Below are 14,780 nucleotides of genomic sequence, written 5' to 3'. Positions count from 1 at the left end.
GGCTACTTATTATTATGAACTGAAATTACAAAGATGAACAATAGCTGAGCTCTGGGAGAGATTAGAATTCTAAACATTTGGTAAATGTATAAGACATGACAATTATCATTACCGAAAATATGCTAATTCTCTCCTGGTGACTTCTGTACAATTTGTTTAATTAAAAAAAAACTAATTAGAGAAAAACCAATATAGGCCAATTTATAAAACAAGAAATGAAATTTACAAAAATATAAAGAGAAAAATAACATTCAGCTTCCCTATTCACGTTGCAAACACATTTTAATTGATGATATTGGTCACAGTTTGGTGAACTGACCGTTCTCATATACTCCTGTAAGGTGACTTGCACAGTCCTTAGATATATGCTTTGAAGCAGTAATTCTGTTCCTGGGAATTTATAACAGTAAAAAAAAAAAAATGAAAACAGCCTAATCAAAAAAGTTAAATTATGAGAAACTGTAGGTTATTGAGACATAATAAAGCATGCATATAGAGAATATTTAGAATATTTAGTGACTCTTCTTATGAGATGTGAGATCCTCCATGGCCAAATTAGCTTGGAAATGCTCAGCTAATCAAAATTAAATAAACTATGCTCTGCAGGACTTGTCTTCTTGGAGATTCATAGAACATCAGATGACTTGTAGTATTTTCCACATGTCTTTGACCTTGAAACTTTTTCTAAAGAGTACCTAATAGCTTCTTTCAAAACACTTAGATTCCATAGAACATAGTACGGAAAATGGTAACAGTTTAATCTCATTTTTTTTAAATCTATGCATTAAATGTTTGTGCATATGCTTATATATACTTACATATATATACACATATATACACATATATATATATACATATGCTTATATATAATTACATATATATATATGTGTGCATATATATGCATGGAAAAAAATAAGCTAGAGAAAATACATGAAAAGGGGCCTCTATCCCCAAACTCATTGACTTGTTTACATTACATATGGATTGCTTTTTACGTGTCAGTCATACCTCAAAATGGTTTCAAAGAAAAAGGAAAACTCAAGCATTAGAGTCAGAACTGAGTTCAGCCTGTGGTTTGTGATCTTGAGCTAAGCATTTAATCTCTGCCTCTTAACTTGCAAAATAAAGATACTATTCATACTCTCAGAGCTGTTGTCAAAATCACATCAGGTACTATGCCGGTGAATCTAATGTGCACTTACAGATATGCAGACTGTTTTAATTACATTTTTTGCTAAGGATTGCATGTACAGGGGACTGCCTCTTTAAATGAAGTTTGCTGTGTATCAGAATAAATGTTTTTACTGTGGAAATATCTTTCTGAAGTAATGAATGAAAGGGTCTTGTTTTTAAGCCAAAAATGTGGTTCACTCCACTGAGTTGGAGAGAAGTGTTTTCGGATTAAAATAAATGATTTCCATTCAATTTTGAGTCAGTTTTTTCCTTTACTTGCTTTTAGCATTTGTCAAATAATTATCTTCAAGATGAGGTTTACTTACCGTATGATCCATTATCTGTGACTCAGACCCCTTCTTTAAGACTTCTTATTCCCTAAGATCCTCATGTTTAAAAAAATTATTGACGAATTCAGTTTCTTATGGGATTGTAGAATTTCTTATTAGAAAGATTTTTTTTTTTAATATATGACACATAATCACTTTTAAATGTTAAAATTTTGTGCCGGGAATGGTAAACTTTTACCGTTAAAGTATGTTTTCACACTCCTTTCATAGCTGTTCTTCACAATGATTTTTTTACTTCTCTATTTGTCATATAGCAACTCTATAGAAAGAAGCCCGGTTTGGCCATCACATTTGCGAAGCTGCCTCAAAATTTGGACAAAAATCGATATAAAGATGTGCTGCCTTGTGAGTATCCGGTGTGAATCCCTCCTTCCCCCCTCCACACACTGAGATAATGTTTCCCTTTTTAAAACAGATTGTCTGGTATCCTGGACCGATATTCAGAGTGTCTGTAAACACCACCGTCTTTATTGCAGCCATTTGAGACTCGGAACAGTTGGGGAATAGTGTTTATGCTAATGAGGCGAGAGCTGCAGATGGGGCTGGGAACTGAACTCTTGTTTACTTGGTATGATAAAAATAACGCTCGGAATAATCAGTAATTTTTTTCTCCCCCCAGATGACACCGCCCGAGTATTATTGCAGGGAAATGAAGATTATATTAATGCGAGTTATGTGAACGTAAGTTAGGAATCTGGATAATAAGAAAGAACACATTAATCATTGTAACAAGCATGATAATGGCGTGTGTGGTGCTTTGCAGTTGATGGAGTGCTTTTCTGGTCACTCCCTTATTCCAGCACAACAGCTGTAGACGGAAGGCGGAATAGTCTCATTTTACAGAGGACAAAACTAAGGTTCAGAGAGATTAAGTAATTTTTGAAAAGTCACAAAGCTAACGGGGTGAGGCCAGAACTCAGATTCCATGTCTCTGACTTCATCATCCCTATACCTCTGTCCTCAACTGCTGGCATTTAGGTGTTTTGGTTTGGGTTTGACTTTCTTGCCAATGCTATGTTTATAACTGTCTGTGTTTTTCCCCCATGTTATTACCATATAGTCCATGTAAAAATGAGAAAAATAAAGCCCCTCTGTGCATATAACCCAAAAAGAAAAGATTTTACATGGTGTGGGAAAAGCATTCATTTCACTCAGAAAATGAATCTTGGGCAACTTATTTAGCCTCTCTGAACCTCAGTTTCTTCATCTAAATCACAAGTCAGCACACTTTTTCTGTAGAGGGCCAAGTAGTAAATATTCTGGTCTTTGCAAATCAAGAGGGAAAATTGAGTATAGTACTTAGGTACTTATATAACCATTTTCAATGCAACCCTGTGAAAATATTTTTTAAAAAATACTTTTAGCTTGCAAAATGGCAGTCAGATTTGGCCTTCAGGCCTCAATTTGCCAACTCACGATCTAAATGAACAGATGATTTCTCAAATTCTCAACTTATAGCAAAATATCAAGAACTACTCTAATAAAAATGGGTCTGCTCAGTTACTCCACTTATTCCAAAACATCTGTGGGATTCATCAATTCATTAACCCTCGCACTTCACCATTCCTGGTGTCTTGCAAACAGTGTTGGAAATGGTTGGGGTCGTAAGACCACGCAGTCTGATCTCTTCGAGTTATTCGGAGAGTGGGGTGAGGGAAGGTTGAGGATGCCATTAACCTAAGCACCAACCAAACTTGAATTAGGCACCTCTGTATTTACCTTCCCCAACTAAGAATGAGTGAATCACGGTGCCACTGCAAAGGGCAGAAGAGAAAACAGAGCAGGATGGGAGAGGGACACTGAAAACATTTTCACATTTACTATTAATCAGCTCAAAGGGTAACTGAGGTGATGGATGTGTTCATTGATTTGATTGTGGTAATCATTTCACAGCGAGTATGTATATCAGACCATCATGTTGTACATCTTACACGGGTACACTTTTTTTATTTGTCAGTTACGCCCCAGTAAAGCTGGGAGGGGAAAAGATTGACTCGAGCATTGGCAGCCATGCAGAAAGCAAAGTGCAACAGTAGTTGGTGGTATAAGCCTATATGGTTTATGCTTCAAAGGAAAGTAAATAGATTTCGATTTAAAAAAAAAAAAAAAAAGCCTGCATAGGGAAAGATCTGGGCATGAGGATTGGTACATGTTGCTGAAAATGCAGATCCCCTGTATCAATTATACTTAGGATGCAGCAATGACAGTCATTTAAACTCTTCTGCCATCTTGTAGGTTCATTCCTGATTACTGCCTTCTGTGTATCACAGTTTTATCTTAAATATCTAATGCTAGTACTATTGTCAGATGTCTTTAAAGGTATTTAAAAATAACTTTTAAATTTTTTTCTTATTGAGCTATTATTCTGGTGTGATGTTAGTTGCCAACTAGAAGAATTTAAGATCCAGATCTACCTTGTGGCAGTAACAGAGTCTAATACCTTAACACTCTCTTGCCAGATGGAAATTCCTGCTGCTAACCTTGTGAACAAGTACATTGCCGCTCAGGGTCCCCTGCCACATACCTGTGCACAATTTTGGCAAGTCATCTGGGATCAGAAGTTATCACTCATCGTCATGTTGACGACTCTCACAGAGCGGGGGCGGGTAAGTGGCTTGATTTCCAATTCAAATGTGTTCATGTCACACTGTGTTCTGTGGAACATGAATCTCAGAGCTGGAAAGGGTTTTAGATGTCACCTGGTCCAGCCCCTACATGACCCATAAATCTCCCGTAAGGAGCTACTACTGATGAACGGGAAGCTCAGCACTCCTCCTGGCCACTCCCTGGCCTTCCCCAGGCTAAAGAATGGTCAGACGGCCCCTCCCACTCCTGGCCGGATCCATTATGACAAGCCAGAAGACAGTTCCCCTTGCCTCACTTCACCTGCTCCAGGACTGCTGTGTTGGCTGTGGCCTCACCCAACCCAGGACACATGCTGGTCCTGAGAAGAGCAATGTGGTGGGTGCCAGGTTCACAGTGGTGGTAAAATGTAGGAGAAATTACTATCAACTTCTGTCAACCTTTGCTTGTGCTGCAGCCAAACCCATTGCAAAAAGAGGTAAGAAAGGCTTAGTTAGGAGAGTGGTGGACACCATACTGTGCCTAGCAGGGCATGCATGTTCCATGGGAACAGATCCCTAATTACGTAACAAAATACCTGTTCCATATGCAAGGTATGCAAGGTATGCATTCACCTATATCGTGAATGCTCTGACTTGTGCATACGTCTGGATATCTTCCTTATGAAATGTTTATTCAGAAACCTACTCCAAAACCAATTATAGATTAATTTTGAACCTGCTTTGAATGATCCGTGTGCCACTTTCTCCCAGGCCTTTCCTCGGTACATGTTCGGAATGCCAAATGAATCCACGCTGAAAGTCAGAATACACAAGATTGGAATGGATAATGTGTTTGAGGAGATCAGTCTAACCTCTCACCTGAAACAGCAGAATAAGAATTCCTACTAATTCACAGAGACCCATAGATTGCAAAGGGCTTTTATGTGGGTTGTCCCAGGCAGGGCTCCCTCCTCTGCTAAAACACACCAGGGTCCAGCCTGTGGGTGTTCAGTTCTAATTTTTTAAAAATTCCTCTCTACACAAGCTGAAATCCGTGTTGCTTCATAACTTCATCCCACCTGCTTCCCCTACCTGCTTTTCCTACCTGCAAGACACAGAATGAGTCACCCCTATCTCCTATGCAATGCCCTTCCAGATGGATATTTGACAATAATCTCACACTTGTAGGAGGTTACTAACTCGGCTTCCATTAAGCTTGTGGTCAGAGGAAACTGTCTTTGTCTCAATGTTGTTGTCGAGCCAGTTTCCCCATTTTGGACTGATACCCTTAACTCTTGAATCCTATGCACAGCACTCTGACAGAGCTCTGGAGCCGAAAGATCTGGGTTCAGAACTTGCTTTCTCTTGAGCAAGTTACTTAACCTCTTGGCCCTCAGCTTTCCTATATATGAAATGGAGATAATAATGCTCACCTCAGAGGGTATGCGAAGACTGAGACAATATATACAAGAAGCTTAGAGAACCACATGTTTCAAGTGCCCAGCAAATGTTAGCTGATGTGTGTGTGTGTGTGTGTGTGTGTGTGTGTGTGTGTGTGTGTGTGTGTGTGTGTGTGTGTGTGAGATCGCCGTCATCACTGATAGGATTCAGCCATCAGATCTGGCCTTCAGAGTGCTCTTTGGGTCTTTAGGGGCTTGCTTTCTGTCATTCTTTGTGCTGGCTATCACTCTTAGCTTTTTGTCATAGTTTTGATCAGAATCGTCCCATAAGTCACTGTTAAAAATTGTAAAGGCCCTGTAGAGGCAGTAGAACCTACTTCTAGAATGCTGTGAGTCAGGCATTGAGGGCACTCTTTGGGGAGAGTCGTTAATTCCCCCAGCTTTCTACTCCCAGCCCCTGCTCTTTCTCCATCTGGTCTACCCTGTGACCAGGAGACTAGCAGAGACTTTGCCGAAATCACAAAGCAACAGGTCTACGCCATCACCTCATCTACTTGTCTAGAAGTCTCGTCTTTGTCTATTTTTAATTTTTGCTTATAAAAACAGAGTTAGAGTATCACGGAGGTACTCTTAAAGCTATCCTGGACTCAAATGGAGACTCTCCATGGCATACATGAAGATTCACCTTCATGCCAACTGGTTCTTTGCTGTTTAATGCAGACCCTTTCTCTTCCTAATTGACCACAAGGCATCCCACAGTTTGCAGGCCCTGATCTGGGGCCACCCTGGTATTTTATAGATGACAGACACCTAGTTTATTGCCTTGTCCTTTTCAGAATCTACCAGTCTCCCCATCTGAAAACTGTGCTATATCTGCCTGCCTATTCTGTTACCTCTGGATGCCTAACTGCTCCAGGTTTTCTCAGAAACCACTCATGGAGGTTCCACTCTCCTATCTCATAAGGTCTTGCAGTCCGTGATGCAGTTCCTCAGAGCCAATACCTGGGCCCATGCAGGGTGCTAGGTGCCATCTCTGTGCCTGTGTTGGCCTTGTCTTTCCCTTTTAAAGTTGGCTTACCCTTCCCAGATGTAAGATCATTCTTTTCCACAGAGAAAAGAGAGTTCCAGCAGGCATGGTTAGGGACAGATGATCCGCCCTGAATAGCACGCCCTTCTTCCCCTCGTTCCACTTGTTCCAACTCAGCAGAAAAGGTCCTTTCTTCCATCCAAGAGACCTCACTTCTGCCAGCTGCTCTTGCAGCTCCTGCCCCAGCAGCTCTGTCCTGGTTACATCCCCCTCTTCTCTTTTGTCGGTGGCTGCCCCTGAACCTGAGCTCCTCTGGTCTCCATATGACCTGGTGGGTTTCAGTGTTACCCAGCCCTTCCTTCCTGAACCCATTCTGGCTGGTTCCGCTGGGCTCCTGCGTGACACTCCCATCTCCTGCGGGTCGTAACATCCCTTCGTAGTCTCTGGCCCTGGGACTCACCCCTCTTGTTTATCGATTGTTAGAAACCGGTTCTTCTGAAACCCAGGCTACGTGCTTCCTCCCTCTCCTGTTACAAACTCTCAAGTGATCGGAGCCCTTCCTTCTGAGGTCCCTTGTCTGGTCCTCGCCACCACCTACTGGTTCTTCCTGGTATCAGGAGCCAATCACTCCAAAAGAAAAGCCTTGCCCCTTACTCTTTCTGAGAGATGACATTTTCAGCATGTCCCATTTGTTTTCTCCCATATTATGCATTTCTACCTCTTTGCGCGGCCCTCACGTCTGCCGGTGCCCTGATTTGCCCCACTGTCTGTGAGACACCCCCACTGCAGGATCACTTGGATGTCTCCCTTTTTTCCTTCTTATCTCATGTTTTTCATTCACCCTTCAGGTTATAGTTTCTTCATAAAGGAAATAGAGTTATAGAAGTATAGCTTTTCAATTGAAAAAGCCATTCTCCCTCACCTTCCATCAAGGATATTTCTTTGGAGGGGTAGATTTTTTTACATCTTTATATATCCCACTACCTATATGTACGATCTGACACAGGTTGATTCACTCTCTGAGCCTAAATGTACTCATATGCAAAATAGAGGCAATAATAGTACCTACCTCATAGGGTTGTTTCAAAGTCAAGGTGAAATAATGTCCAAAAAAGCACCATTTAGTGCTTAGCATACACTGTTCAAAAGATAGTAGCCTCGAGCATCAGTCCTCCCTCAGAAGCCGCATTAATGTGGAAACTGAGGCTTAGAGAAGTTAAGTAACGTGGCGAGGATCACACAGTCAGTGAGTGGAACTTGTTAACCAGGATCGAAGCTCAGGATTGCCACAAACTTCTTACTCTTTCCACTACACCCCAGTACTTTCAGATCCAAATAGACCTAGGATCTAAATTTGATCAAGGGGTAAAGAGAGAGCTCAGTACTGGTGAGATTCACTGGGTGTCTCTGGAAATAGAGAGATTTGTGGCTCTGCCTTGCATGGGCTGATCACTTCAGAGGATATCAACGCATCTGTCATCCTGTGGGCAGGATCCTTGGGAGCCTGCAGCGGTGCCTAAGACACCCCTACTGCCCCCACCCCCTGCACAGATGGGGAGGCAAATGTAGGCCAGTGGGTGTTGACTCTGCCTTGGGTTCTACGGACAGCAACCCTGTCATGTCTAAGCAAAGCTGGGAATTGCCTACTAACCAAAATACCCAGGCTTAAGTTTTACCAATTCTTAGCTCCAGCTTTCCAGCAGCATGCTTCAATTTCAGATTATTAAGTTCAAATTGTGACATTTGAAAACAAGAATACAAAAGCTATTTCCAGACAGATTTTGTGCCTTCATTGGTTTATACTCCCTTTCAGCTCTAAACGAATATAATTTTTACATAAGTTGTTGTAACTGTAGACTAGGAGAAAAAAAAAATTTGAGTGAGTCAGTTTGACTGACAGAACTATGATGGGATGGACACCTTGGCCCTGAATTTTGCTTCAAAGCCAGAGGTGGGAATAAAGTGGCTATGGAACAAGGTTCAGGGTTCGGAGGGGAGAATAGAAAACAGGAAGGGTGATGGGATCAGCCAGCCTTCCGGAAAGCCACAGCAGCCCTAATCCCACTGAGCCCAGGTTTCCTCATCTGTCTGGGGAGGTTCAGGTCCGTATGAGTCATATATGAAAGCGGTTGGGGGCCTAGGAGATGCTGCTCAAACTCAAAGGGATGCTCATCTCAGTTTAGGCATTCCTTTCATCTGGATTTTTGCGGACTCTCTTATCATGCTTACTCAAGTTGATGTGGGGCTCATAGCAACAACGGTAATAATGGCCACAATTAACCTGAACTCCACAGTGAACCTGTCACTGCACACCGTTATCTCCAGTCTCTGTCACCATCTAGGAAGCAAGTACTGTCCCCATCTTTTGGGTGAAGAATGTGAAAATCAGAGAGGTTAAGTAGCAGGTTCAAAGTCATATGGCTAACTCCAGCAGAGTTCTATCTGACTCCCCAACATGTGCCCTTAACCACTGTGCCTTGAGGCCTCTACCTCAGAAAGGCAGGGGTTGGATGAGGAGGGAAAGATTTGGTAGAAAGGGGATGTTGAGAGCAAAGAAGAGGCCTGAGGGACTAGAGTGGGCTTGATTGGGGATGGAGGAGGTTGCTTCTATGTCAGGTCTCCATATCTGAGGCCTCTCTTGTTCTTCCAGCAATTGGACACTGGTGACGAAGAAGGTAAGTCTCTGTACTCATCCTCCAGGCTCCAGCTCCGGGCTGGTTTGCACCCTGGCCACTAGCAGGCCAACCCCCATACCACCCTCCATAAAAAGGAGAGATGTTCCTCTGCCCCCTCAGAACAGACACAGAGCAGGCCAGCCTCGCCTGAGGTTTTTCCTCCCCGCAGGAGTACTGGGTGCGAATGACAGTTAACTGCTCGTGTGCCCCACCCCACGGCGTACGTTAACTCACGCCCAGTGATTCCCTTGCAGACCAAATGTCACCAGTACTGGCCCGATCCTCCCGACGTGGTGGAACATGGCAGTTTTCACATCCGCTGTCAGTCAGAGGACTGCACGATCGCTTACGTGTTCCGAGAAATGCTGGTCACGAACACCGAGGTGAGCAGTGCCCTTACGGTGGGTGGTCCTGGGAGGGCGCAGTTCAGAGGCAGGTGCTAGATCAGCATCCACTGTGGTCCCGGGTCAGGCCATTCCAGTTCTGCTCTACATTTTCACCTGGTGAGCATTTCAGTGAAAGAGCCAGCACCCATGTTCACAACAGCCAACAGGTGGAAAGAGCCTGTGTCCGTAGACGGAAGAATGCATAAACAAAATGTGGCATATTCATATGATGCTAAGTTATTTAGCCTTAAAAAGGAAGGATATTCTGACACATGCTACAACACGGATGAACCCTGAGGACGTTATGCTAAGTGAAATAAGTCGGACACTAAAGGAGAAATCCTGTATGATTCCACTTAAGTATCTGGGGTAGTTAAATTCACAGAGACAGAAAGTAGATGACTGGTTGCCTGGGGTGGGGAGTAGGAGAGAACAAACAGTTAATATTTAAAGAGTAAATAGTGGCGATGGTTGTACAACATTGTGAATGTGCCTAAAACCACTGGAATGTACACTCGATGGTAGTAAACTTCACATTGTGTATATTTTGCCTATTACAAAAAAAAAGAAATCTAGCGTGTGTGGCCCCAATGGCGAGTATTGTCAGAGTGAGCAGAGAGCTTGTGGAGCAGAGTGGCCGGTGGAGAAGGGGCCCTGCAGGGGGCGGGCCGAGCCCAGCCCTAGAGAGTGGGGATTTGGGAGAGCAGGTGAGGAGGATGGGAGGGAGTTGTCCGGGCCCACAGCAGGGCTTTGCATAGTGAGCAAATGCACATCGGGAAGCAGAAGCACTTGGCTGGAGGCCAGGGTGGGGCCAGGTCCTCCTGCCCACCGTCTGGACCGACTGACCAAAGCTAGTCTGCATGTTCCACAGACCGGGGAAGAGCACACTGTGACACATCTCCAGTACGTTGCGTGGCCTGACCACGGCGTCCCTGATGACTCCTCGGACTTTCTGGAATTTGTAAACTATGTGAAGTCCCTGAGAGTGGATGCTGAACCTGTCTTAGTTCACTGCAGGTACCGTGGCTTGTGGGGTTTTTTGTTTGTTTGTTTGTTTGTTTGTTTGTTTGTTTGTTTGTTTTTAATACTTACACTCCTTGAGAAAGGCCTGGAGAAAATTGGCAGACGTCAAACCCACATAAATCCCACAAGACGCTAGATGTTTTTACAAAGCTCTACTTACTTTATTTCTTCACTGTGTCAAAAGATTTGGAACTTTATGAAAGCATAAACCTCTGCGTGCAGCACAGAGCTGATGAAGAAAGTCCCTCCCTCACCTTCCCCGTGTTCTAAGTCAACTGACCTTCATGATGGATGTGACTAGGATGCGGGGTACAGTTTGCACTTAAAGTTGGGTTTCTCTCCATTGGTGTTTAAGTCCCCAGCCTCAGACTATATGAGGAAAGGCTTTCTCAGCCAGTTTGAGAGCACACCTTGAGTGTGTGTTTTGCACTATTGAAGGAGAGGAAAGCTTCATCTGAGTAAGTGTGGGAACTGGTGAGGAGTTGAGCTGGGCTGTGCAGAAATGCTGGCTGAGCAAATCCCAGGTCTCTGTTCCTCTCTCTCCAGTGCTGGAATAGGTCGAACTGGTGTCTTGGTCACCATGGAAACAGCCATGTGCCTAATTGAGAGAAACCTGCCTGTTTACCCACTGGATATTGTCCGGAAAATGCGAGACCAGCGCGCCATGATGGTGCAGACATCAGTGAGTGAAAATCCAATAATAAAAATAATAACAGTGGCCAATGCTTCTTGCCCCGAACCAGGCCTGTGCAAAGGGCTTTGCGGATCAAGTTACCAAGGGGACTGAGTCGCTTACCCATGGTCACAGAGCTTTTGGGGCTGAGCAACTCCAAAGCACACTGCATCTGGCCTCTGGCTTTCACTGCTTCCACTTTTGCTGCCTCCATGGTTTGTTTCCTGCCAGCCACTTGGCCAAGGAGGAGCCCTGTATGCAGTCTGCATTATTGATCTCTGACCCATCATTTGACCATGAGAAGTAAGCAAGGTCACCCAAAGGTTTCACCCTACTTGCCTGTTCTAGATGAGCCTAGATGAACTTTGTCATAAATGAGCCAATTGGCTCAGCGAATGTTTCACATGGCCCTACTCTTCCTATGGGCTCTCTCCCACATATGTCGCACCCTGGTACTTGGCACTACAAGTATCCTCAAGAGAAAATCTTGTGGTTCCCCCCAGAACTACAAGAAAGGTCGTGGGTCGGTGTGGAAAGAGCATGAGTCAGGATCCCCCAACTACTGGGCAACCTTTGGATAATCCCTTAACCTCTCTCCCAGCCTCAGTTTCCCTGTCTGCAAAATGGGGGACCATCCCATATATTTTTTTTTTTATCAGATAATTGCACAGGAGAGACCCAAGCTCATATGATAGTAGGAGGAAGAGCTTAGTCAATGATAAGTCTCAGCAGCAGTGGGGAAAGTCCAATGGGAGTTTAAGAGCTCGGTGGCAGAGAAGCAAAGCTGACTTTAGAAAGTCAGGGGAGGCTTTCTGGAGCTGTGGCCTTTAAAGTAAAATCCCCAGGCAGATGAGTTAACAAGGAGAGAAGTGGAATTCCATGTTATAGCCAGCTCCGTATCCTCTCAGGTTTGTGGACAAAGTTTATAAGATTTCTCTAATAATTGTGAGCTCCTATAGTTTTATATTCGTTTCTACCCAGGAAATCTGGCTAAAAGAAAAAAAATCAGGTTATTAAGGCTGTTCTCTGCCCCATTTTGTGGTATGGAGGACCTCATTGCTGGTTTAAAAAAATTTTAAGTGCGTCATCATCTTGGTAGATTTTCCTAGCCAGCGAAGCTCAGTACAAATATTTTCTTTTACCCTGTAGGCATCACTAAAATACAAATTTCTTAAGTGTGTGTTAATAGAAAGAACCATATTCTACAGAGCAGCTTTCAGTGGCTCTTCTTTTTAAGACAAAATCAGATCCTTCCCCCAACGTAAGGTCCAGTGCAACCCGGTCCTGGCCCACCTATGCGGCCCCTCCTCCCATGCCCAGGTGTTCTGGGCCAGGACCCTGAGCCCTGACTGCACTTCTCAGAATGGGCTGTCGTCCTCGGAGCCTTCACACTGATGCGCACACTGGAATGGCCGCCCCACAATGACCTTCACCCTTCCCTGACTCCCCCAGACTGCCAGGTCCTCCCTCTGCCATGATTCCATGACACTTTGTCCCTCTCTGGGAGCAGCCCCACCCCTCATCTTAGAGGAATAATGGTTTCACAGGTGTGTCATCTCACTTTGTTTCCCTGGCATGTAGCACAGGGTCTGGCCTGGCCCAGAGCTGGGGTTCGGAGGGTATTTAGCAGTGCTGTAAGAGAATAACTGCGTGTAGGGCATGACGCGGAGTTTATAGAGCTGCTGGTGACGTGACGGTTCTCTTTTCTTTTCCAGAGCCAGTACAAGTTCGTATGTGAAGCGATTCTTCGTGTTTATGAAGAAGGCTTAGTCCAAATGCTGGATCCCAGTTAAGGCAACTGTGAAAACGTTCATTCCTCTTTCCCAAGGGCATCCTCCTTAAGGACAGACCTTCTTTCTGGAAGCAGCAAGAGGAATCTGTAGGCTGCGGTGTGAGAAAGGAATGAGCACATTTGAACCCAGGCACTTTAAATTTCTATAAAAAAGGTATCGTGTACATAGGAACTGTGTAGATACGCATGCAGTGACAGCATCGTTTAGGCCCGTTATTCCCCTGGAGAGACATAAGCAAAAAGGGATCTCAGTTTGGGGCCTGTCCTAATGCTTTCCTCCCTAGACATCGCCATGATCCTGTAAACCATCCTTGGGCAATCGAGAAGGGGATGCCAGCAACACTGTTGACTTCCCAGAAACAAGATGTTGTGGCAATTTTGAGTTGCTTAGATGTTTTGTATATATATGTGTATAGGACTCTAAGGGCCAAGCTTTCTCTCTGCTCATAGGCTGAGCTGGAACAGTTTGCATTCACCCGCCCCGATGCTAAGAAAACCCTGATGAATGTACTAAATGGCAGGTGTGGGGGAGATGTCAGGCTGAAGGACGAGCAGTGCGTTTTCTGCCCTCCCTTCCTCTGTCCCTTCTCCCGCTTCTGATATTCGCGTTTCTAAGAATCGTGTCCAAAACTCCCTGCTTTCTGCCTACATTAGTGACCCTCTTCAGGTTCACACGCAGTGCCTGAACCAGATTAGTAACGTAGGTTCGGGTGAGTCGAGACTCTGCGGACGAGGACTCCCCGTGTCGTCTTGTCATCCACGCATTAGTTGTAGGAGCAGTTGCTTGCTTGCCCCGGCTCGCTTCTCGCTGTCCGCTCAGCACCCAAGACTGGAAGCGTTGACTACTGAATCTACTACATGGATTGCTGCTACTTCAAGCTATTACACTTGAAACATGACGATTTTCCTGAGGGGAGATGGGATATCATCTAAATATTCAGAATCTTCGGCCCTTTGGAGGAGAGATCTTCTAGTCATTGAACCATGGGAAACCCAGCTTCTAGAGGGCTGTCTGTGGGTGTGTGTAGATGTGTGTGTGTGCCCATGGGTGAGTGTTTCTCAGGATTCCTAACTCGATTCAGATTACAGTGGAGTTTATGTAAAGAATGAATCTCTGTATAGAAGAACAAATGTGTGCATTCACCCTCAGTTACAATGGTCTCCATTTCATTTCAAAGGAGAGGATCAGACTATAAACACAATTTGATGTTAATTTATTCGAAGTACACCATGATTTTGATTGTCCTAAAGAATTCTGCCTTTGTTAATACTGTGTTAAATTTTTTAAAAATTTGTGACAAGATTGTAGCAAATTATTATTTAAAGAAAATAAATTACATAAAAATTCTAACGTGGTATGTTTAAATAGCAGTTTTTATGTATCCGGAAGAGGAAGCTAAGCCAGTTCCTTAACGGGATTTATAGAAAAAGGATGCTTTTATATTATGTGCACAGGAGTGAAGCCATTTTAATGTGTAGCAAACTCTGAACCAATTGAGTAGTTGTCGCATGGTCGCAAGAGGGATAAAGACCTCTACGAAGGTGGCAGGTTTCTATAGATAAAGGTTCTTTATCTCCAGACCTAGCATATCGCAGGCTTCCCATCTTTTCCCCACCAGTACTTTACTATTAAATAAAGGGGTGGAGGGAGGTGTTATGTAGTGCTGTAACCCCATATTGTGAAAGGGCCTGGACCACGTCCTTGCCAACATTATGC

The 14,780-nt window shown here is 44.0% G+C and overlaps 1 protein-coding gene across 7 annotated transcripts in view; it reads left to right on the top strand.

Annotated features, from left to right (window-relative positions):
- The window catches only part of PTPN3 (protein tyrosine phosphatase non-receptor type 3), a 100,285-nt gene extending 85,871 nt beyond the window's left edge, over positions 1 to 14,414 (top strand). For 4 of the 7 annotated variants that reach the window (XM_039870664.1, XM_039870666.1, XM_039870667.1 and 1 more), the window contains 7 exons: positions 1,778 to 1,868; positions 2,143 to 2,204; positions 3,983 to 4,129; positions 9,444 to 9,572; positions 10,447 to 10,592; positions 11,145 to 11,280; positions 12,987 to 13,654. In XM_039870664.1, coding sequence (XP_039726598.1) covers positions 1,778 to 1,868; positions 2,143 to 2,204; positions 3,983 to 4,129; positions 9,444 to 9,572; positions 10,447 to 10,592; positions 11,145 to 11,280; positions 12,987 to 13,064 — 789 coding nt within the window. In that variant the 3' untranslated portion in view covers positions 13,065 to 13,654. Of the gene's footprint in view, positions 1 to 1,777; positions 1,869 to 2,142; positions 2,205 to 3,982; positions 4,130 to 9,443; positions 9,573 to 10,446; positions 10,593 to 11,144; positions 11,281 to 12,986 lie in introns of all 7 variants that reach the window. The other 3 variants (XM_039870663.1, XM_039870668.1, XM_039870669.1) reach the window with 3 other exon arrangements.
- The last annotated feature ends 366 nt before the right edge of the window (positions 14,415 to 14,780 follow it).

The sequence above is a fragment of the Pteropus medius genome, unplaced genomic scaffold, assembly GCF_902729225.1.
Source record: "Pteropus medius unplaced genomic scaffold, Ma_sr-lr_union100, whole genome shotgun sequence".
Classification (NCBI taxonomy): Eukaryota; Metazoa; Chordata; class Mammalia; order Chiroptera; family Pteropodidae; genus Pteropus; species Pteropus medius.
The sequence above is the reverse complement of the archived record's forward strand: the minus strand, read 5'-3'. Positions and strand labels throughout refer to the sequence as shown.